The sequence below is a fragment of the Pseudomicrostroma glucosiphilum genome (assembly GCF_003144135.1).
Source record: "Pseudomicrostroma glucosiphilum strain MCA 4718 unplaced genomic scaffold BCV69scaffold_6, whole genome shotgun sequence".
Classification (NCBI taxonomy): domain Eukaryota; kingdom Fungi; phylum Basidiomycota; class Exobasidiomycetes; order Microstromatales; family Microstromataceae; genus Microstroma; species Microstroma glucosiphilum.
Window position 1 is genome coordinate 580,923 of NW_020289918.1, and position 21,503 is coordinate 602,425.

Here is a 21,503-nt window from a genome sequence, read left to right on the forward strand (position 1 = left end):
GTCCGTCCGCCCTTGACAGAGCACAGCCTTCTGTTTACTCGTTGGCACCTCAATGGATCAAGCTTTCGATCCGGTACAGACACATCCACGCACACTGAGCATTGCAGCAAGAGTACTTGGAATAGTACCACACCATCTCTCGTCTCACTCTTCTGACCCAGTGGCCTGCGCGTTCTATGAGGGGCCACGTGGCGCATTGTCCCTGACCACTGCGAAGGTGCTTTGCTACGATGAGCAGACTTGCCTTGCCTCGTCCACAGCATCGTATCGAGAGCCTCTCTGTCCTTGCCTAGAGCTCACATCGCCTTGCTACCTTAGCTTCTGCCTTCATCTCAATCAAAGGAGGCCAACATCTGCGCAAGCGGGTCGTTGATGTATGACTCCGCCCCGCCCAAAGTCGTGCATGCCTATCAGCCCTGGAGATCCGCTCTGCCTGGCCCTCCACCTGCCTCCGCACCTCCGCCCCCTGTCACACTCACCTGCTACCCACCGTCTTTCGGCACTCGGCCATTCCAGAGGTCTCGATTCGCCTCTTGATCTCCACTAAACACGATGCTACCCAGCTTCGTCTCCCTTGATCACTTCCGGTCGAGGGTGTACCGATCACGCCTGGCGTTGGTCGTCCTACTGATCCTTCTGAGCGGGAGCGCAACCTCGCCATCTCGATCCTCATCTGCGGCTTACGTCGACATCGCCGTGCGTCCATCCAGTGGATCAGCATCCCCTCAGATGCCTGTTGCCTCGGATGCTTTGATCCAAGACGCTGCTACTAGCATCAGTGGCTTGTCCAAAGCAGCCTCATGGGTGCAGCAGTACCTCCCTGTTCGCATACCAATTGCGGCTACCCCAGCCGCCCATCCTCCTGAATCAGTCGCCCCGGTCTGGCATCCCCCTTCGCCAGTATGGAAGGCACGCAGCTGGGTCACGACATTCGTAGAGGACAAAGTGGCATCAGATACAGCCCTCTTCAAGTTGCAGGGGCAAGGACAAAGAGAAGAGGAACACTTGCAAGCTGCAACAAGAGGCTCCCCTGCCCGTTTGTCCTTGGCCATCCTCCTCACTCCGACCATATTCCCTACCCTCCTTCAGTTACACATGCTTTGGCTCGTGCGATTCACTGCGGGAGAGGTGGAGGGAAGGACCGGCTTGCAGCACAAGGACCTGCGCTTCTGGCCGACGATTGTGACCCTCCTCTTCCTCAGCTCCTCGATAGTCACAATCTTGCTACCCAACACGACAGCCTATCTCCGGCAATTTGGCGATCGGTGGTCCTCAGTGGCGATGAAGCCCCTGTCTCCACCAGGGTCTCTGTTCCCAGCCCTCCCCGTGCTTCTGCTCGAGGCGATTCCGACATTTCTTTCTCTTGCGCCCCTGCTGATTGCGGTCTTCCCAGCGTCCTTGCCCTTGCAGGTGCGGGTCATCTCGCCTTCTCACGCCTCTTGCGTACTCGGTGTCGTACCTCTTTGGGTCAAAGCTCCGTTCCTGCCGGCAGAAAGAGCTAGAGCAAGGGCACAGGCAGCAAGGGGCGGAAGGTCTCGTCGACACCGGGACGGTTTGGGCAGTCCATTTCAACGTAGTGGTCCTACGGAGCCTGAGGCTCCCCCAGGAGATTCGACTGCTTTCGACAACTCTGGCGCTGCTGAATCTTTCCGCCTTCTCCAGCTGCAGCAAGACATGGTCGATGAGCTAGAGAGAGCCGGCAGACTATCGCCTTCAGCTATCGATCAAGTCCGTCAAGCAGTGCGGGAGCAAGCACGCTCATACAGTGGCAAGGCGCGCCTTCAGAAGCCAAAGCAGAGGGTTGTTCTGCCAGTCTCATATATACTGTCTGTGCTTCTGATGCTATCATCGTCCCTGAGCCTTATCATATGCTACGCATTGATCGGCTTGCGGCTACCCACCCTGGCTCCTACGAGCGCAACTGCTCTCGTAGATCTGCTCGCGCTTCGAGCTGAACTAGGAGCATTGGTCAAATATTGGAATGAGGAACGCCGGAGAGTGGAAGGCCTCGAATTTATCAGAAGAAGGTGGGGCATCAGCACGATGACTATAAGACCTGGCCCTGGCCGTTCGGAGACCGACCGATTGAGGTGCCTTGAAGGAGGGGCACAATGTTCGATTTGCTTTGAAAAGATTGATTGGATCAACGAGGAAGAGGACGTCGCAAGGCTGGACTGTGGCCACGAACTGCACGCAGTAAGTTGCATCGCGACCGAAGCGGCGTCAGCAATCGCTGACAACTCTCTTTTGTGCTCCTGACCCCAGCCCTGCCTGGTTCCCTGGCTTCTAACGCAAGCTTTCTGTCCGGTGTGCCATCGAGCTTTGCGTCCGGGAGGGGGTGATGTGCGTCCGGCTAGAGGCGTGGCTGCTACGATGGGCAGAGAAACACCAGTCTCGCATCTTGAGGGCGCTGGTACGCCCACGTAGATTGTGTACATACAAAGCCAGACCATGTTACGTTACGTTGAGAGAATAACACACTGCTATTGAACCATGTAGCAGTGAAGTGTTCTCTCCTCCCCACCAATACAGCTCGCTCTTTGAAGTACTTTCGTGAGGGGCAAGCTTTTCTGCTGCAGATGTGGAGATAGGCGGAGTGGAAGCAGGAGAGGAATGGCACGTCGGACAGTCAAAGGTGCAATCTTGACGCTCGCATCGTGACTCGATAATATACCCTCGTCTCCATACACCACTGTCGTACAGACACCATGTCATTCTCATTCTTGCGACTGGCTACTCGCTCAGCTTCTTCCCCCATCGGCAGATGCTCGACCTCTCCTCGGCTCGTACGCACCTTCTTGTCTACCTCTAGCAAATGGCATAGCTCTTCCGGCTCACCGGGCCTCCTCCCACCTCACCTTTTGACACTCGCCGACCTCTCCACCTCGCAAATACAAGCTCTCCTCAACAATGCCGCCAATTTCAAGGCTTCACTTACAGCGCACAACCACGACCTCGTAATGGGCGCTGTCGCTTTTGACGACGGGTCTGAGCTGGAGCAGACGCTCAAGAACAAGACGGTAGCGCTCCTCTTCACAAAGAGAAGTACTCGAACGAGGGTGGCGAGCGAGACTTCTGCTGTGGCTCTGGGAGGTCATCCGATGTTCCTTGGTCCGAGCGATATACAATTGGGAGTCAACGAGAGCCTGTACGACACTGCCAAGGTTGTGGGAAGCATGGTCGATGGAATCATGGCTCGAGTTGACGGTCATGAGGAGGTCGAGGTGAGCAATTGAATGCTGCTTGCTGTGGGTACGCCACGAGCTCACATATTGTCCTCACTTCTTCTCAGTTGCTGGCGCAACACGCAGGCGTTCCCGTCATCAATGCGCTTTCTGATCTATATCATCCCACTCAGATCCTGGCCGACCTTCTGACCATGGTTGAAGCATTCCCAACGAACACATCATCGTCCAAGAGCCCAGCATGCCTCTCTTCTCTGGCCGGCCTGAAGGTAGCTTGGGTAGGAGACTCGAACAATATCCTCAACGACATGCTGGTTGCTCTTCCGCGTTTGGGCATCCACCTCTCAGTTGCCACGCCCAAGGGCTACGATAGAAACGAGAGAGTATGGGGAACAATGCAGGACGGGATTGAGGAGGAAAGGAAGAAGGGAGGCTCGGTCACTGTCGCTGGAGTAGACTGGTCGAACGACCCGAAGGAGGCCGTGAGGGACGCGGATATCATCGTGACGGACACATGGTAAGTGCAAGGAGAGTACCAGAGGATAGCATCACGCGAAGCATGACAAGAATGTGACACTTCCGCTTCTTCTTCTCAAATGCCAGGATCTCCATGGGGGAAGAATCATCGAAAGAGCAGCGTCTGCGAGATTTCTCTGGTTTCCAAGTGACAGAGGCTCTGGGAAGGGAAGGAGGAGCCAAGACAGACTGGAAATTCATGCATTGCCTTCCGCGGAAGAGCCAGGAGGTAGACGATGAGGTCTTCTATGGCAAGCGGTCGATTGTCTTCCCTGAAGCAGAGAATAGGAAGTGGACCATCATGTCCGTCTTTGAGTGGGTATTTCGTGTTGCTACGAGGGCGCAACATGAGCAGAGAAATGAGCGGGTATGGGAGGAACGACCACTGACGCATTCTCGCTTTCTGATTGCAGTGCATACATGGGACGTTGGACGATCTGAAGCATCTTCAAGCGTGTGCATCAACGTGGTATCATCTGTGAGCGGAGATGGGCGGTCTGCTGACTCGTACAAATACAATCTACCTAAACTCGTCGATCTAGCCTAGCAGGAGCAGCTGTCCCTTGCTGTCTGTATGCCGTCATTCAGGCTCACGTTGCCTGCGACAGACTGAGAAGCGTGTTCCGCTGGCGTACCACCTGGCATCCTGTCACCTGGCCTCCTTGTGCCGCTAACTTGCGATGACCACAGCGAAGGAGTCGAGATGATCTAGGAAAGAGATTGGTACGTTGCCAATACCGAAGTGAGCTTTACAGCCTTGCACCAATAACTCTCAGCCCCTATAGGCACCTGTGGCCGTACCTACCTGATTCACCAGATCATCAAAAGCTCCCTGTACACCTACTCCCTTCTTTGCGCTCGCTTCGACGAAGATGGCTCCCTGATCGTGTGCGAAGGTCTTGCCTTCCTGTGTGGATACCACTCGCGAGAATTCCTTGTCCACCTTGTTGCCTATGACACATTTGACGACGTCCGGAGAAGTGGAGAAGGTCTCGAGCTCTGAAAACCATCCCGGTAGGGCGTCGAAGGATGCTCGTGATGTAACGTCGTATACTGAGGGCGCAAAGAAACAGTGGGCAATTGCGCCAAGCTATGGTCACCTGACTGCTGATGGAAATCATTGGACTGCTACCCATGATCTTTTGACTGCCGCCCTCGAGTAGAGGGCACATTGAGGGCAGTCATGTCGCTGTCCCGTAAGACTCACCGACAATGACGCCTTGAATTCCTCTGTAGTAGCTCCCCGTAATAGCACGATACCTCTCTTGTCCCGCTGTATCGAAAATGTTGAGCTTGAACTGCTTACCACCGACAGTTATATTCTTGAGCTTGTAATCGATGCCGATGGTAGCTGAAGACTCTTCAGGCGGGGCGAACTCGTCATCTGTGAAGCGCAGAAGGAGCGAGGATTTGCCGACAGAGGAGGAGCCAATGAGGACTACCTTGAGCGTGGGGACGGGCGTATGGGACATGTCGTCTTCGTGAAAGAGGCAAAGGCGGAGAAGGACGATCGTGTGGATGGAGGAGGAGTGAGCGGCAAGTTGAGACGATGTCCTCGGCTTGTTGAAACATTGCCTGCCCCGCGCCTCCTCCACTCTGCTGCCGTTCCGTTGCTGCTCGAGGCTCTGCCCAGAAACAAGAGAACAACAGGGGCGAAGAGAGGCTTCGCGTCGATGCACCTTGCGTCCCTTAACATCTCCTCAAGTGTCCTTGACAAGCGAGGAAGTACCTTCCAGCACACCATGGCTGGCAACGCCTACAACGAAGACGTCTCGCTCTTGATTGCCTATGTGTCGTTGATTTCAATGGCCATCTTGCCAATCTTCTTTGGCTCCTTTGCCTCTCTTCGAACACCAAAGTCGGTTCTCAAGGCTCGCAAAGCGCTTAAGAAGGCGAAGGCAAGCAAGAATGACAAGGGTCAAGAAGAGGACGAGGAAGACGACGACGATGATGATGATGAGCCCGCTGCGTCGGAGACGCTTACCTCATCCGATGCCTGGCTGTTCCCAGTCGTGGGCAGCTGTGTATTGTTCTCCATGTACCTCGTATTCAAATTTCTAGACCGCAAGTGGGTGGACAGAATCCTGGGGTCCTACTTCGCCTTTGCGGGCACTGGAGCTGTATTCAAGGTGAGTCTAGGTGCTGACATGTGTGGATTGTGCATTGCCCGAGTCAATATACACACATGTCTTTTCACTCCTACCAGGCTAGCCTCTCCATCGCGGCCGGAGTGTTTGGGACACGAGCCTGGCGCAGCAAGCTCACTTACAGACTTGCGATCACGAAGAGACTCTCGGACGAGGAGCTTCAGGAGGAAATAAGAGCAAGGGATAAGGCAAACAAAGAAAGTGATGATGTACAGAGCGATGACGAAGAACAGCCCACCGGTAGAATCCGCAGTGAGTGACAGCGATTAGGGGTCTCGTAGCAAATGCCAGCAGCGCCTAATCACCGATCCTCCTCTCACAGAGGTGATGTCTCTGCGCTTGAGTGTTCTCCACATACCACTATTCTTCTCAGCGTTGCTCCCCGTCGTCACATTCTACACCACCCGACACTGGATGTGTTCGAACGTCATCGCTCTCTCTCTGTCCCTGCAAGCCATATCCCTGATGGGCCTGGATTCTTTTCTCACCGGATCAATCATGCTAGGGGGACTCTTTGTCTACGACGTCTTCTGGGTCTTTGGCACCGAGGTGATGGTTTCAGTTGCTCGCAATTTCGATGCTGGGCCGATCAAGATTCTCTTCCCAAAGAATCTGCCAGACGTTGCGTTGCATTACATCAAGCAGAACAGCAATCGCCCTCAGGCTGCGACTCTATTCGGGCATGCCTTCTCCACGTTCAGGGCTGCGCCCCAGTGGCAGATGACGATGCTCGGCCTGGGTGACATTGTCATCCCTGGAATATTCGTTGCCTTGTCCCTCCGCTTCGACCAACATCTATATCTCTCAACGCTCTCGGACAGCAAGCTAGCTACCTTCACCCGTCGCGATGCCTCCTTCCCAAAGCCTTACTTTACTGCTACCCTGACAGCCTACATCGTGGGCCTGATAACTACAATGGCTGTCATGCACACATTTCAGGCCGCCCAGCCTGCCCTGCTATACCTCAGTCCAGCTTGTGTGGGCGCTGTCACCTTGAAGAGCCTGCAGAGGAGCGAATGGAAAAGGGTCTGGGCCTGGCAGGACGAGGAGGAAGAGAAACAAGTGATGATTGCCAAGGAGATTGGCGAATCTATCGCTGACGCGACTGGGCAAGGTCTGTCCACGCTGAGGAAGCGTACTACGGCTCAGAATTGAAATGGTAGACTCCCTTCTAGCTGTAAATACTTCGTGTCAGTCGCAGTGGCTGAAAGTTTCAGCAGAGAAAAGTCGAATGCGACACAGACTTCTGCCGGAGTCTTTCATCAATTGTTTCTGTAGGGCGACAGGAGCGTAGCTTGATCAACGTCAGCCCATTCAGCCCATGTACCCGCCAAAGAAGCACTACTCACTGGCTGAATTTGTATCCACAGTTGGGGCACGTATAGAAGACTGTCGTCCCTTCATCTGCACTTCTCATTTGCAGTGTACTAAATCTCATCTCTTCGTTGCCGCATTTCGGGCACTTTTCTTTGATTGTTGCTTCGTCAGCTCGAGCTCCATCCTGCGCATCTCCCGCAGAGGAGACGGTCGTGACGAGTTGCCGTTTGAGGCGGAGAGCAGAAGGGAAAGCGGAAGGATTTGAGCGGGTTGTGAGGGTAAGATTATCGTAGACTGGTCGTGGGGAGAGATGGTGGCAGGGTCGCCTTCAGCTCTTCGGGACTTTCGAGTATAGCTGCTTTCTCGCACTCTGCCTGCGAAGAGCTCACCTCCAGCATCTAGGTCTGCCCCGCAAGGAGGGCACTTGATCACATCCTCGTCCGTCGGCGCATCGAGCAGACTACCGCAAGAGGGACAGAACAATAGGGGACCAACCTTGTCTGGCATCTGCAACGTAGACTTTGGCGCCATCTTGGATATGAGACGGGTCTGTGAAGGCGAAGGCGACGACAAGACTATTAAGTGGTAACTGCCTCTGACCTGGTCAGTGGAGAAAATTCATACGCAGGCGAAGGGGGAGAGGCGGAATCTGACACTCGGAAAGGGCTTCGGAAAGGGAAGGGCAAGGGGAAGGGATGCGGGAGAGGGAGAGTCGCGCCGCGAGGCGGAACCAGGTGTTGGATCAAGCTCGGGGTGATGACGCTCCTGGATTCCCTTCGGTCTGCTCATACCAATTGCCCCCATCATCTTGACTTCCTCACATACACCATCGTCTTGTGTGTCACGCTATGTTGAAATGGAGTATTCCAGGAAAGCAGGTCAGTCTCGCTGCAGCCTCGCCTCCTCTGACTCTCTCGTCGAGCGAATATATGCTAAGCCTCCCCTCTCCTACCTTCGGACGACGTAGGTCCTTCACGGATACCGCTACCCAACGATCTAGCTTCCGACAATGTCCGGTCTAAGAAGCTCAGACCACGCCGTCTCTTGTCCATACTCCATCACGATGACGAGGAAGGAGTGCACGGCGTCCGTGCCAGCTCAGAGATATTAGAGGCTAGTTTAGAGGATTGCGCAGAAGTCGATCAGGCCTACACCGGCCTCTACAAGCCTTCAGAAGCCACGCTTGAGGGACGAGGGCCCCTCGGTAATTACATCTCTGGCTCTTCTGAATGCGAATGTCAAGGCGCTGACAGCCGTAGTCAATCCGAAGAGCCTGTTGAACAGCGTCGCGGTCGAGACCAGCCGGTCGCTGCTACAGATCCTCCGCTCGAGACAGCTAGCGATCCCTGGACCACCTCCGGCATTCCAGAGAGGCGATTGCCGCGTTTCGTTGGCAACGCCGCGAGAGACCCCTCGACGTCGAAGGCTCCCGACCCCAGGGACGTTCAGCAGCACACGCAGCTAGCCGGGATACAGACGCAAAGGGGGAAATCATTTTCATTGCCGACGGAGTCAAGTGAACAAAACCTAGAGATTCAGCTGCAAAGCCAGGCGAGTCGGCCCCTTTCGGCCCAGACCGGAAGGCAGGACTCAGGTCAAGCAAGTCTATTGACAGAGCAACAGCCGGCAGATAGCAGCAGACGTCCTGCAAGGAAGCGCCGATCTGACGAGGAAAGTCAAAAGACCCCCGTGACTGTCAGGTCCTCGAAGAGGCGAATCCGGCAACTGGGCGACAAAGAAAATGCAATTTTGAGATCCAGCTCTGGCCTTCCTGTCGGAGATGATCAGGAGTATTCTCTACAAGGTCAGCGCGAAGGCCACATTGGAGCTGTAAGAAGCAGGCAGATTGACGAGGGAGGCGCTGCTGCCCCTGAAGTGCTTCGGTCAGTAGAGCACAATCGTCAGCGCGTGCAGCAACATCTGCCGCTTCCCGATGAGATTGACTCAGGGGACTCTGTTGGATCAGGCAAGGCCATCTTGTCCCATGAGAGGCAAGGGTGGTCTGGGTTGAGCGATCGCTCGCTGGATGTGCTCGAGCAATGCGCTGCGTCAGATCAAAGAAACGTGGGACTCAACGCGGGCGACGTCACGCGTCTAGAACCAACCTCTGGTGCTGTCGCAAATGGAAAAAGTGAGGAAAACAGTCTGCTACACGATCTCCATGCTATCAGTCAGGAATTCAGCGGCAAGGGTCTTTGGGAGTGTAATGAACCGAGTGTTCGTCCCGTGGACCTGAAGACTGCGTCCTACACCGCTGTAGCCTCACCTACTGCCCCGCCGGCGGACGATTGGCGTCGATTCGGTCATCCTTGCCAACATGCCGCTGAGCCAGCCACGTCGTTGACTCCTCCCTCTGCAGCAATGGTCACGCCAAATAGTTGGGTCTATCGCGTTCCAGTGAACAATGGCACACAAAGCCCTCAGTACCTTCAGTATATCAACGAGCAAACAATGCAAGCAGCGCACGAGCACATGCAGCTGCCGCCCGTCCTGGACAACGCTGAGGTGCAAAAAGGGGCGGTTGTCACACCAGAAGGAGCAGCCTTGCAGATGCTTGGTAGACCTTGTGGTGAGCAAGAACCCACGAGTCTGCCTCAGCCAGAGATGGAATTGTACAATCCTTCGACTCAAGCTACCGGGCAGGACGCGGATGAGGCGACGTGTCTTGTCGGCAAGCAGCGCGCAAATGATACAGAGGTAGTGTCAGCAGGTGTTGTGCCGCGGAAAGGTGGACAGGCTTCCACCAGCCTCGAGTGCACGGCTTCCGAGAGTATAATGGGCGAACCAGCTTCTGATGTAGCATTGAGTCTCACGCAAGCCTGCCACATCGAGCATGCTCGAGAAGATGCCCTTTCCGCAGCCGCTAGGAATGCGATCGCTGCCGACTCTTCTGGACGTGACGGCAGCTGGCAGGTATGCACTTCAAGCGGCCATGCTCGCCTGGAACAAGCCAACGAGCGTCTTCTGGAGGGCCTTGACGACTTCGACTTCGCCGACCTGGATCTGACCCCAGCTACACAATCAGAGACCGGCACGAGCCCTCAAAGAGCTTCTGATTGGTCGACTACGAAGCGCGACCCCCAGCGCACTCGCAGTGGCAAAGGAAGAACAGATTCATTCGACGATCTTGCAGAGGATCATGGCTTCTGGGATGAAGTGTTCGATGGCGAGATGCTCCCACACGCCATGGCTATTGAGGAGGCTACTGAGTGGCAAGACTCTGAAACTTTGTCTGACATAGAAGCTGCTGCAAGTGCTGCCTCTGAGCTGCCTCCAATGCCTTGCTGCCCGCCTCCAGGAGTTCACTTGGGCTTCAGCACTGCTGCAAACAAGAGATTGGCCCAGCCAAGCGAAGCCGCTGTGGCTCGAGTAATGAAGCGGCTGGGACAACCTGCCGGTTCTGAAGAGGCGCCCGAGAAAGACATTGAGAGGATGGGTGCTGCTCTTAATACACGAAGAGCGGCTCAATCGGTCCCTTCGCCAGCGATGCGAGCTTTCCAATCGTACGCAGCGACATGTGAAGGACAAGATCGCAGGGATGAGTATCAATCGGAGGAGGACCAGAAATGCAGTCAATTGGCTCCTGCTGCATCTCCGACAATGCCTACAACTGTCTCGTTCAGAAGAGCAAACGGGCTCCCCCTTGAACTGAGCGCCTCAGCTCTCGACAGCGCCAAGCGCAGAATGGCACTCTGGGAGGCGCAGCATCGCCAGGAAAAGGACAGATCGCCTGACTTGAGTGCAAGTATGGAGCACGAGCAGATGTTGACCAATTCCAGCTTGGTCAGGTCTGTATTGACACCTCGTGAAGCCAGGAGTGCTTGTGTCGTACCTGCGATCGAGCCGTCTCTGACAAAGGGGCCTGTCTCACCTTCGGCGCAAGGCCTGGTTGAGATCGCCCGCAACACGCCAGGGCAACACTACCCGGCCAAAGGCGACATCGGACTCTCAAAAGGCCCTGAGCTTGATGCAGCCAGCATCGATCCTTTGTATGACTTCCTCCCGCCAACTCCTTCGGAGACTGCTGAGTCTCATCTTCAAGAGCATAGTCAACTGGTCACGCCTGCGAAGCCTGCCGTTAAGCGCCTCACCGGTAGCCTTGCTACAGCAGGCAAGGAAATATCGACACCTGATCGACCGGTATTGACCCGGTTAGAGGGTCGGTCATCTCGCATCTCGCTCGGCATGACGCCACGAGCGAACCTTACTCCAAAAACAGCCGGAAGGTCAACGTTCAAGACGCCCTTCAAGACCGGTACTGCTGGTGCACGCCCTTTCATCATGTCCAGCAGCGGTTCTCCCCTGGCGGTCACTGCGCAGATTCGAGCCCATCCGCAAGAATCCAGGAGGTCTCCGAAGAGACTTGTCGGCGGTGCTCTGGATGCAAACCAAAGTGAGCCATCCGTTTTTCAGCTCGGCGCCATTGTTCCTCGTTTGTCGTTGAAGCAATGTCGGATGCGACCGTATGCAACGAAGCCCCTGCTCGCCGAAGAAGTGCCGCACGAGATCATGACAATCATCAATGAGCCCCGGAAAAGCTTTTGCTGGGTCTTCGATAGTCCCACAGGGGAAGAGCGCGGCGTCAAGGCGGCTTTCGAAGAGCTGAAGAAAGCTGGTGCTATGCGTGTCGACCTTGCGTGGGTTCGGAACCACTGGATCATGATCTTATGGAAGCTGGCGCACTACACTCGATGTAAACCTCAAGAGGCCGCTCTATGGTGGTGTTTTGAGCAGGTCATGCGCCAGCTAAAGTATCGCTATGAGAGAGAAGTTAATCTCGCGCAGCGCTCTGCTATCAAAAGGATACAGGAGAGAGATTCTCCCGCTAGCCTGCCGATGATACTGCGCGTCTTCGGCCACCACAAGGTCAACGCCGAAGATGTGGACAGCCTGGGTGCGATGAGCAAAGTCAAGGACAGAACTTGCGGAGATTATGACTATGAACTCGAGCTGACTGACGGCTGGTACCGGATCAGAGCCAGAATGGATCCAACCCTGTCTCGCGCTTTCAAAAGAGGCAAAATTGCGCAGGGGATGAAGCTAGCCATACAGGGCGCTAGGCTGAACTCATCGTCGATGGACGGCAATGACGTCCTAGCCGCTTCTGGCATTTCCCACCTTGTACTGTCAGGAAACGGCACGTCCCCGGCGCCGTGGGACTCTCGAATGGGCTTTCAGAAGCACGCCTTCTCGGCATCCCTCCGAAGCCTCACCGCTGACGGTGGGCTTATTCCGTCGATGGAAGTCACTATTACTCGCCTCTTTCCCATCGCTTTCGTCGAGTCAAATGGGTCCTCTACGCACCAGATGGGAAGCGCTAGAGGCGCCGCTGAAGAAGCAGATGCGCAACGTGCTTGGGAAACGCTCCGAGACGACTCTCGCAGCAGACTTGAAGGCAAGATCGCGCAGAATCTGAAGCAGATCACTGAGATCCAGGACCTACTGGCTCCGAGCATGGGTTACGGCAGCGGCAGTGCGGATCTGGATCGACAGGAAGATTGCGAGGCAGAGCGAGACTCGAATCTCACTTCGGAATACGAAGCTGAAGCAGATGATACTCTAGAGAACCTTCTTTCCTCCGACACACCATCGTCGACTCTCGCGAGTCGTCTAAGGTCCATTCCCAGGACAGCGCACCGCCATTTCCTCTGCCACCTCTCCTACCTTGCCTCTACACGGTCCGAGCGCATGCAAAGCGACGCCAGAGCTCAGATGGAGCAGGAGCTAAACAAGATGTGCCCCCTCAGAAGAGTCAGAAGCTTCAGAGTCTGCCGCTTCGTTGACGCGCGAGAGGGAGACAGGAAAAAAGCTTGCAAGCGAACTGTGCAGCTGACTGTTTGGGATCTGGGTGATACAGACCAGGATACATTGGAGGAAGGGGCGACGTACAAGGTCACGAACCTTGTTCCTACTCAGCGCTCCTCGTGGCGCAGCTGTAAGGTGGAAGCCGATGCCTTCCTAGCCACGAGACGAGACTCGACCTGGAAGAGGCTTACCTAGCGGCGAGCCTCACACACCCTCATTCTCAACAAAATTTGTAGCCGATCCTTTGTCCGCCTAGTCAGCCTCACGTCTTCCGTTGTATAATTCACGCTTTTGTGACGCTTCTTTGACTTGCAATGAGCTTGTTGTTGAGCCAATCTACGGATGTGTCCTCCAGATGGTCTGCGCCGAGGAAGGGAGGAGGGTCAATCCCCGTGTCGCAAACTGGGCAATGCTTGTCGATTTTTCCACACTCACCGTCTAGATCCCTCACTGCCTTCCAAGCCCCCTTTGTCCTCACTGCCTCCGTCAGAGTCCTGATTGTTTCCTCTGCATCCTCTACGGCAAGCTTGTCCTGATTGAAAGTCTGAGCCGAGCTCGAAGGAGGTACGAAAAAGGGCTTGAGTGCGTGCGAGGTAGGTTGGAGGACGGAGCCATTTTGCAGCTGTTTAGTGGGTGAAGGAAGGACACAGATTCATGGTGGCTTAGGTAGGTTGGATCGCCCGAGTCTGTGCAACACTTCCCACTCGCTGCTACGAGCCACTACTCACCAACAAAGCAAGGCATGCTTGACGGCTCCTTCCTCCAGCCCCACCATCGATCTCCTTGCTCTTTCCCTTTGCGATCTGCTGCGAGACCTTCCCAGCCAAGCGAAGAGCCGAATGGGAGAGGACGATAGCGCTTCCCTTGGCCGGAGCTTCGTACACACCGATCACACTCAACTTGGACGAGGTTGATGCGAGGTGAGAAGTGAGCTATTGATTCGTGAGGGTTATGTGAGGGAAGCAAAGAGGATGGTACGTCAGTCGCAATGATTGTCTGACCCAGGCACAAAGCCCTCTGGATACGTTATGACAACGTACAAGTTCGAGGCCCACGTCCTCGACAGTCCCAAGGTGGTTCCAATGATGTGCTAGCGGCACGACCTCGTCCACTGTCAGCTCTCCATCAGCATCTCCGCTTCCGTCCACTTTGCCCAGCAGAAATCCCGTCACTGTCGACTGAGGGTGAGCAGCTGCGTGTAGGATCAGCAGAGAGTAGGCTGAAGATGTGAGTCTGATCGAGGAAGGCATCTTATATGAGAGAGAGAGATTGCGCGTGACAGTGGAAAGGAAGCAAGATCCGCGGGGAGGTGTTGGATCAAAATGGCACGAATCTCGGTGGAGGCGCCTGCTTCGCTTTCCCTTGTCCTGCCACTGGCCCCATCAACGGCCGTCGACGAGAAGTACGTACATCAACAGTGATGATGCGTGGACCTCTATGGCAACGTCGGTGAACCAGGCCGACCAGAAAAAGCCCTCTTCGCGATCACTGATCACAGAGGCCACCTCGTCCAATGTCACATTGCAGGCCCAAAGAGGCCCTTTCAGCAGTAAGGAGAGGCAGGCACGCAGAGCTATTGTTACAATGACGACAAACTTTCAAGGAAGATCGCAGGCTTCATCCGATAGGCTTCAGCCTGAGGTGGAGACTGAGCAGCGATTGAACCAAACACTGTCACCGCGTGGAAAGAGCAGCACGGGACGAAAGTCAGCTACGCAGCCAATTGGTCCGTACCACCCGTGATAGTCCGACTTACCTTTAGGTCTTGCACTAGATAATACATGACTCGAAGTCCTTCTGGGTCTTCGCTGTCCTGCACATCCACCAGTGAGCCAATCTTGGCAGTCTCGAATGAGATGTGCTCATTGCCCAGTCTCACTTCCAGCTCTTGTCTGCCTACGACATTCTTCTTTGGCCATTTCTCGTCGTCTTCGCTACGAGGTCAGAAACGACCGTGGGGGAGATGTGTGGATTCAGCGATCTAGTTCCAGACCACACAACCGTTCAAGGAGGGTGTGTGGACCAGCCTTCTGCTCAAGGCGGCTCACTCACGCGATGATCTCGCTCTCTTCGATGATCCGCTTGAACTCATCCACCAGAGCGTCCGAAAGCCACACTGATATACGTCGGAAGAGGAATTGGGGAAGCGTAAGGTTGGAAGCGCTGAGGAGCAGTAGCACCCAGTCGGTCTTGCCAACGCTTCGCCGCTTTTGGCTGAAACTTACTCTCTTTTCTGATAAGCGAGTCATTCCTGTAATTGCTGTTGTTTGCGTACCTGAGCCGTCCTCGACTGAGCTCCCACTCGAAGAACTCGTGACCATGCTGAGAGTGCGAGAAAAAAGAAGCAGCGAGGCGAAGATCAGATTCTGTTCTTACTAGTGTTTGTTACCTTGCATCTAGCTTGTGAGCCGTACACCCACCTTGCCCTGATGGCCCGTACTGGACGGACAGCGCAGTGACACACGAAAGCAAGATGGTCGCAGAGGTCAGCAGGAGGTTGAGCTGAGTCGTGCGCACGACATCGTCACTCACTAGTATCTCACGTAGAAATCGTTTGACATTGCCGTCTGCCTGATGCCGAGGGTTGCCGTCTGCGAGGAAGAAGGTGCTCCTCCTCGTAGGGCGACGGAAAGGGCTTTGAGCCAGGACCAGAGCTCCTGCAGTCACGAGTCAACAGACGCGGAAAGGCACGAGGCGCGACGACTCACACGGGGCACAAGCAACCAGAGCCAACCAACACCTCGCACCCTATACCACATCATCCTCTTCGCCCCAGAGCAGCGCATACAGACACATAGAAGCCTCTACCTTGCCTCCCTGCAGGGGAATTCTGCCCGCAATGAGAATCGAAGAGCTCATCATTGATGGCTTCAAGAGGTGAGAGCTGACAGCAGGCGTGTCGTGTGTTGTTGCATCAGCGTTTTGCCAAACACCCTCTCCTTCATCACCACCCTCAGCTATCCTGTGCGTACTCACGTCTCGGGCTTCGATGAAAGCTTCAACGCCATTACAGGTCTCAACGGTAGTGGAAAGAGCAATATCCTCGATGCAATCTGCTTCGTCCTAGGCATCACAAACATGTCTGCAGTGAGTATTGATGCCTGTGATCTTGACCGATAGCAGCAGCTCACAACAAGCTGGACTCCTCTCATTCCGCCGACAGGTACGAGCAACCAATCTGCAAGACCTCATCTACAAGAGAGGTCAGGCCGGTGTAACGCGCGCTTCTGTCACCATCGTCTTCGACAACACCGATCAACGCCGCTCGCCCGTGAGCTTCGAGGCGTACTCTCAGATCACTGTCACTCGTCAAATTGCAATGGGTGGCATGTCCAAATACCTCATCAATGGTCACAAGGCAACTCAGCAAGCTGTACAGAACATGTTCCAGTCTGTCCAGCTCAACATCAACAATCCAAACTTTCTGATTATGCAAGGCAAAATTACAAAGGTGCTGAACATGAAGCCGGCTGAAATCTTGAGCATGATAGAGGAGGCGGCGGGCACAAGGATGTTCGAAGACAGGAAGGAGAAGGCCATCAAGACAATTGCCAAGAAAGAGATGAAGGTTAAAGAAATCGATACAGTGAGTGGAGATCCTTGAGACCAGCTGTGCGAGCTTACTCTGAGGCGAGAACATACAACCATTCTTCACTGGCAGCTCCTGAAAGAAGAGATCATCCCGAAGCTCGACAAGCTGAGAGAGGAAAAGCGTTCCTTCATCGAATATCAGCGCGCAACCTCTGAATTGGAGCGCCTCACCAGGTTAGCCAAGGCATACGAGTGGCAAACCTCTACAGTCAAGTTAGAGGAGAAATCCTCTCTGGTGGCTGCAAAGAGGAGCGACGTTGGTGAAAAGTGCGCGTTCATCGAAGCGCTGAAGCGCCAGATCGCCAGCATAGAGCAGGAGCTCGCAGAGAACGAAAGAAAGCGCGAGCAAGAAATGGCAAGGGGAGGCAAGCTCAAGAATCTACTAGAGAAGAGCAAGACTCTGCAGCACGATCTCGTCAAAGCGAAGACTGTCCTCGACCTCAAAGTCTCAAGTATAGAAGAGGAGAAAAAGAAACTGGCGGCTGATGAAAGCGCTCTGGCTGCTTCAAAACAAGCACGGAATCAGAAGGCGAGGCAGCTTGACAACATTTCGAAATCTTTCGACACACTGAAGAGCGACTTTGATGCCTCGACGTCCGAGCTCAGCAAGCAAGACGAGCTTCTGCAATCTCTTCTCACAGGAATGGCTGCCAAGTCGCCTAGTCAAGCTGCAGGCGGGCAAGGCGGCTACATGGGGCAATTAGCAGATGCACGCTCTGCGATATCTGCCGCCACCACGGAGATCGAGCAAGTGAAGTTGAAAATTCGCTCGTTGGAGAAAGAGGTCAAAACGAAAGGACCACAGGCGGAGAAGGCAGAGAAGGAGGGTGCTGGGCTCCTCAAACAGCTGGAAGCCGCCGAAGCCCAGGTGAGGAAAGTTTCATTAGCTCTTTCTATGAGCGGCTGGGATGAGACCAAAGAGCGAGAAGTCGTGCAGCGCAAAAAGAATCTCTCAGCCAGGATCAACAGTCTGTTGGAGACCAGGGACCGCATCAGATCAGGTCTTGCTCGTGTCAGCTTCGACTACTCGGATCCGGAGCCCGCCTTTGACCGGTCAAAGGTCAAAGGTCTCGTAGCTACGCTCTTGGATCTCAAAGCCGAGAATCACAAGTACTCTACAGCGTTAGAGATTTGTGCTGGAGGTAGGCTGTACAATGTCATTGTGGAGGACGATGACACTGGTGCAAAGCTGCTAAAGGGTGCCAGGCTGCGACAAAGGGTGACACTGATTCCTCTGACGAAAATCAGCAGCTTTGTCGCCGCCTCGCACAAGATTGGGGCCGCACAACAAATAGCAGGTGACCCTTCCAGAGTACACTTGGCTCTCAGCCTAGTAGGTTACGACGATGAAGTCTCCAAGGCCATGGAGTGGGTCTTTGGAAATACTCTGATCTGCGCGGACGCCGAGACAGCCAAGAAAGTCACCTTCGACAATCGCGTCAAGATGAGGAGTGTTACCTTAGACGGCGATGTCTACGATCCAGCTGGCACATTGTCCGGAGGCAGTCAAGCTCACACCGGCGGTCTGCTTGTCAAGGTCCAGGAGCTGAGGTCAGTGGAGACCCAATTGGCTGCCGGCAAGAGCGAGCTGGAGGCTCTCGAGCAAGATGAGCAGGGGGCAAAGCAAGAGATGGTCAAATGGGGGAAATTGAAGCGCGAACTCGAGTTGCGGCGCCACGAAGTCGCTTTGCTCGAAGGACAGGTGACGGGCAGCAACGCCACGAGGATCATCTCCGAGGTAGCAGCTGCCAGGAAGACTATCGATGAGCTGCAAGCTGCACTGACAGCCGCTACAGGACGCCGAACAGACGCTACCGCTGAAGCTAAGCGTATTCAGAAGGAAATGGCGGAGTTCGAGAGCAACAAAGATTCTAAGATCGATGAGCTGAAGGCTGAAGTGAAGACTCTCAAGGCCGCTGTACAGAGACAGAGCTCCACTGTCAAGATTCGTCAGAATGAGGTCAGGACAATGGAACTTCAGCTGGAGGGAGCAGACAAGGAGATCGAAGAGGCTACGGATAGCCTGGAGGAGTTGCGGCGAGGTACTCAGACAGCGCAGGAGGACGTCCTCAGGGCGCAGAAAGACATCGACAGCATGCAGACTGAGTCAGACCAGACTGATGCCGCTTTGAAAAAGGAGCGGGCTGCGCTCTCGGCATTCGACGAGGGTAGACATGCACTAGAGACTGCCAGGAAGTCGAAGAAACAAGAGATCGCCGACACAGAGCTGGAGCTCAAGGAACTGAGGCATGACCTCGAGAAGGCCGAGCATGAAGTCACGCTTGTGGAGAAAACCATCAAGGCGATCGAGGGCCGATACGAATGGATTTTGCAGGAGCAGCGGCTCTTCGGTCACTCCGGAACGGCATACGACTTCCGCAAACACAACATGTCAGAAGTGCGCCGCATGTGCAAGAAGCTGGAGGAGCAGCACAGTGGCCTCAAGAAGAAGGTCAACACAAAGGTTATGAACATGATCGACTCTGTTGAGAAGAAGGAAAGCGAGCTGAAGTCCATGCTGTCTACTGTCTTGGGCGACAAGTCCAAGATCGAAGAGACGATTGGCGAGTTGGACAGGTACAAGCGGGACGCGTTGCAGACAACTTGGAACAAGGTCAACGGGTGAGTCGAAGAAATCCTTTGAGGCAAGGTAGATTTGTATCGCTGATGTGCCTTCGGGACCTGACCTGTGCTGTTCCTCAGTGACTTTGGGGACATCTTTGCCGAACTTCTGCCGGGAAACTATGCCAAGCTCCAGCCTCCCGAGGGTCAAGACGTGACCCAAGGGCTTGAGGTCAAAGTCCGTCTTGGCCAAGTTTGGAAGCAGTCCCTCACAGAGCTCTCAGGAGGACAACGCTCCCTGATAGCCCTCTCGCTAATCATGTCTCTGCTGCAGTTCAAGCCCGCACCAATGTATCTCCTGGATGAGATCGATGCTGCACTGGACCTGAGCCATACACAGCACATTGGTCAGCTCTTCAAGACGCGATTCAGTGGGAGCCAATTCATCGTCATTTCCCTCAAGGAGGGACTCTTCAACAACGCCAGTGTGATCTTCAGGGCGCGGTTCAGGGATGGCACCAGCATCGTTGAGAGGACCGCAAACGCCCTCGCCAGCATGAATGCCGCGAGTGGGAACGCCCGCTCGGCTCATAGGGGCGTATTGGCGCCTTTGTCGTCCTCGACGGCTACGCAGCCGCTCAGGAGCAGAGGTCCAGTCGCGGTCTGATGATGCCATACGGGTGAAGGTGTTCCTTCTGCAAAGCTACATGGTCAGTATTGTACCAATCCCCCTTGTAAAGTATGCCATTTGCTGCTCAGAACCTAATACATAATTTGCGCTTCGACGAGGTACTGTCTAGCGTTACGCTTCGACTCCGTTTCGCGAGCTAGCAGCTGCGTGTACTCTTTCGACCAACTGTCCTGGTCTTCACTTGGCTCCATCCTCTTCGTTCCATCGCTTGTCTCCTCTGTCACTTCTTCCGCTCCATGTTCTTGTCCTCCGTCTCCTTGCCTCGATGCTGAATCATGGTCGTTCTCTGCGGCCTCCTCAAACCTCGGCAGCTCGGAACCAAAATCGCGTCTGTGTCGCAGGATAGCTCGGACTTTGGACCTGATTGCCTTGCGTGGGACTTCGTCCCACGTCTTCCGATTAAAGGAGCGACAAAGGCGCTGCGCATCATCGCTGGTTCTCAAGCGGATGAGAAAAGTTGCGGTGGCGTCGGGGTCTTGGTTAGCTAGATCCAAGTCAATGTGATTCTGATCTACATTCCAGGTGTTGTTCCGGTTTCCGACAACACCATGGTCAGAATCTTCGCCTATGCTCCACTGACTAGGGCCAGCGGCTCTGTAGGCTGTGTATAGCCTCATTACTGGGTGCACCGCGATGCCGTCCCAGCTCTCTTTTGCTTTGTTGAAGCACCGTACGCGCCATCGTGCAGGCTCGACCAGCGCATAGGCTCGGGAAAGTCTGGCCTCGACGATGCTCGGGGGAACACCGGGTGGCAGACCTCGAAGAAGCACTAAGCGGCCAGGAGAAGCCGTGATGATGGCATTGAGAAGTTTGGATACCTGCTCACGATCGCCTGGCCTGATGTTGTACAAGGTCTGCATAGACCCCTGAGGCGTGGTCATGTCGACCACATTGTAGGTGATCAGGCGTTGCAGGTCTCGATCCTGGACGCGTGAGACCTTGATCGACCTTGCTGAAAGATATTTTCGCGAGAGATGCTCCTCGAGCTTAGAGCTGTGCTTATGATGTACTACTTTGATCAGAAATTTTCCGCTGCTTCGGAGCGAGGTAGGCTCATAACAAGGCCGCACTGTGTGCGCGTGAGGAGAGGTGGGTGTGTTACTGTTCTTGACTCGCACTTTGTCTTTCACGTTGCGAGTAGGACGCTGTCATCGAGCCTGCTCCATTACTTACCCTCTGCCACAAACCGTCTCAAGTTTACTTGGTCAGTATTTTCAGCTCGGACTGATGTTCTATCAACCACAGCATTCGAGTAGACATCCTGAGAAAGGAGCCGTAAGATATCGGATGGCAGGGCTGTCGAGGGAAGGCCACTGAGAAGTAGATGTCCCTGCGAGTAGTCGCTCGCGAACGGCTTTGGAAACTGCTGTGATGACTGTTCGGCCCTAGGCCGCAGGACAGTCAAGGTTGAGTTCGAACGAGTGATCGATCTGTTCAGAAGAAGAATTCAACCTTTTGCAGGAATGTCAGCTGATACTGGACTCTTGTAGAAGCCGAGGAACGAACAGAGCAACGGACGGCAGCAGCTTCTGTTGCAGTTGTTCTGCGCAGTCCGCGACATTGCTGTGGCCCTCGAGGATCTTTCGACGGATGTCAATTCGTTGACGTGGCCAGGGGTAGCACTTTGCACTTGGTCTGTTTCTCAAGTCTGTTGAGGATGTTGCGTCTCGTCAAGCATCTCTTTCATTA

The 21,503-nt window shown here is 54.6% G+C and overlaps 10 protein-coding genes across 10 annotated transcripts; 5 read left to right on the forward strand and 5 right to left on the reverse strand.

The window, feature by feature from the left end:
• Positions 1 to 63: 63 nt before the first annotated feature.
• BCV69DRAFT_312360 (hypothetical protein) lies at positions 64 to 2,427 on the forward strand (the record flags this gene model as incomplete). Its single annotated transcript, XM_025494919.1, has 2 exons — positions 64 to 2,196; positions 2,266 to 2,427. Exons 1-2 carry the CDS (start codon positions 553 to 555, stop codon positions 2,425 to 2,427), a joined length of 1,806 nt encoding a protein of 601 aa, XP_025348258.1. The 5' UTR covers positions 64 to 552.
• Positions 2,428 to 2,708: 281 nt separating this feature from the next.
• Positions 2,709 to 4,248, forward strand: BCV69DRAFT_248691 (ornithine carbamoyltransferase; the record flags this gene model as incomplete). Its single annotated transcript, XM_025490307.1, has 3 exons — positions 2,709 to 3,224; positions 3,293 to 3,702; positions 3,789 to 4,248. The coding sequence occupies 3 exons, from the start codon at positions 2,709 to 2,711 to the stop codon at positions 4,246 to 4,248; spliced, it is 1,386 nt and encodes a 461-aa protein (XP_025348259.1).
• A 225-nt stretch (positions 4,249 to 4,473) lies between these two features.
• On the reverse strand, positions 4,474 to 5,173 carry BCV69DRAFT_298884 (hypothetical protein; the record flags this gene model as incomplete). Its single annotated transcript, XM_025494272.1, has 2 exons — positions 4,474 to 4,754; positions 4,909 to 5,173. 2 exons carry the CDS (start codon positions 5,171 to 5,173, stop codon positions 4,474 to 4,476), a joined length of 546 nt encoding a protein of 181 aa, XP_025348260.1.
• Positions 5,174 to 5,467: 294 nt separating this feature from the next.
• Positions 5,468 to 6,928, forward strand: BCV69DRAFT_237769 (peptidase A22B, signal peptide peptidase; the record flags this gene model as incomplete). The annotated part of the gene is made up of 4 exons (XM_025489947.1): positions 5,468 to 5,830; positions 5,908 to 6,049; positions 6,222 to 6,469; positions 6,512 to 6,928. Coding segments are annotated over 4 exons (1,170 nt in total), but the record flags the coding sequence as incomplete, so codon positions are not given.
• Positions 6,929 to 7,193: 265 nt separating this feature from the next.
• BCV69DRAFT_248705 (hypothetical protein) lies at positions 7,194 to 7,672 on the reverse strand (the record flags this gene model as incomplete). Its single annotated transcript, XM_025490308.1, has 2 exons — positions 7,194 to 7,459; positions 7,555 to 7,672. 2 exons carry the CDS (start codon positions 7,670 to 7,672, stop codon positions 7,194 to 7,196), a joined length of 384 nt encoding a protein of 127 aa, XP_025348262.1.
• Positions 7,673 to 11,674: 4,002 nt separating this feature from the next.
• On the forward strand, positions 11,675 to 12,229 carry BCV69DRAFT_248665 (nucleic acid-binding protein; the record flags this gene model as incomplete). Its single annotated transcript, XM_025490306.1, has 1 exon — positions 11,675 to 12,229. A coding segment is annotated over one exon (555 nt), but the record flags the coding sequence as incomplete, so codon positions are not given.
• Positions 12,230 to 13,209: 980 nt separating this feature from the next.
• Positions 13,210 to 14,282, reverse strand: BCV69DRAFT_185371 (hypothetical protein). Its single transcript, XM_025489588.1, has 4 exons — positions 14,011 to 14,282; positions 13,699 to 13,902; positions 13,406 to 13,592; positions 13,210 to 13,330 (listed from the first exon to the last, which is right to left on the reverse strand). Exons 1-4 carry the CDS (start codon positions 14,218 to 14,220, stop codon positions 13,254 to 13,256), a joined length of 678 nt encoding a protein of 225 aa, XP_025348264.1. The 5' UTR covers positions 14,221 to 14,282; the 3' UTR covers positions 13,210 to 13,253.
• A 305-nt stretch (positions 14,283 to 14,587) lies between these two features.
• BCV69DRAFT_248327 (putative mago nashi protein) lies at positions 14,588 to 15,531 on the reverse strand (the record flags this gene model as incomplete). The annotated part of the gene is made up of 6 exons (XM_025490287.1): positions 14,588 to 14,641; positions 14,727 to 14,904; positions 15,023 to 15,086; positions 15,196 to 15,292; positions 15,391 to 15,409; positions 15,503 to 15,531. 6 exons carry the CDS (start codon positions 15,529 to 15,531, stop codon positions 14,588 to 14,590), a joined length of 441 nt encoding a protein of 146 aa, XP_025348265.1.
• Positions 15,532 to 15,809: 278 nt separating this feature from the next.
• Positions 15,810 to 19,790, forward strand: BCV69DRAFT_248407 (RecF/RecN/SMC protein; the record flags this gene model as incomplete). The annotated part of the gene is made up of 5 exons (XM_025490291.1): positions 15,810 to 15,847; positions 15,928 to 16,057; positions 16,134 to 16,556; positions 16,632 to 19,183; positions 19,265 to 19,790. 5 exons carry the CDS (start codon positions 15,810 to 15,812, stop codon positions 19,788 to 19,790), a joined length of 3,669 nt encoding a protein of 1,222 aa, XP_025348266.1.
• Positions 19,791 to 19,885: 95 nt separating this feature from the next.
• Positions 19,886 to 20,695, reverse strand: BCV69DRAFT_298891 (hypothetical protein; the record flags this gene model as incomplete). Its single annotated transcript, XM_025494273.1, has 1 exon — positions 19,886 to 20,695. The coding sequence occupies one exon, from the start codon at positions 20,693 to 20,695 to the stop codon at positions 19,886 to 19,888; it is 810 nt and encodes a 269-aa protein (XP_025348267.1).
• Between the last annotated feature and the right edge of the window lie 808 nt (positions 20,696 to 21,503).

Bases quoted from the DNA above. Each gene is read 5' to 3' on its own strand.
- BCV69DRAFT_185371 (XM_025489588.1), bottom strand. From the start codon at position 14,220: ATGCCTTCCTCGATCAGACTCACATCTTCAGCCTACTCTCTGCTGATC. The intron at 13,903-14,010 runs GTACGTTGTCAT...ACGAATCAATAG, and splicing joins AGGACGTGGGCCTCGAACTT to CTCACTTCTCACCTCGCATC. The intron at 13,331-13,405 runs GTGAGTGTGGAA...TCCTCGGCGCAG, and splicing joins GGCAGTGAGGGATCTAGACG to ACCATCTGGAGGACACATCC.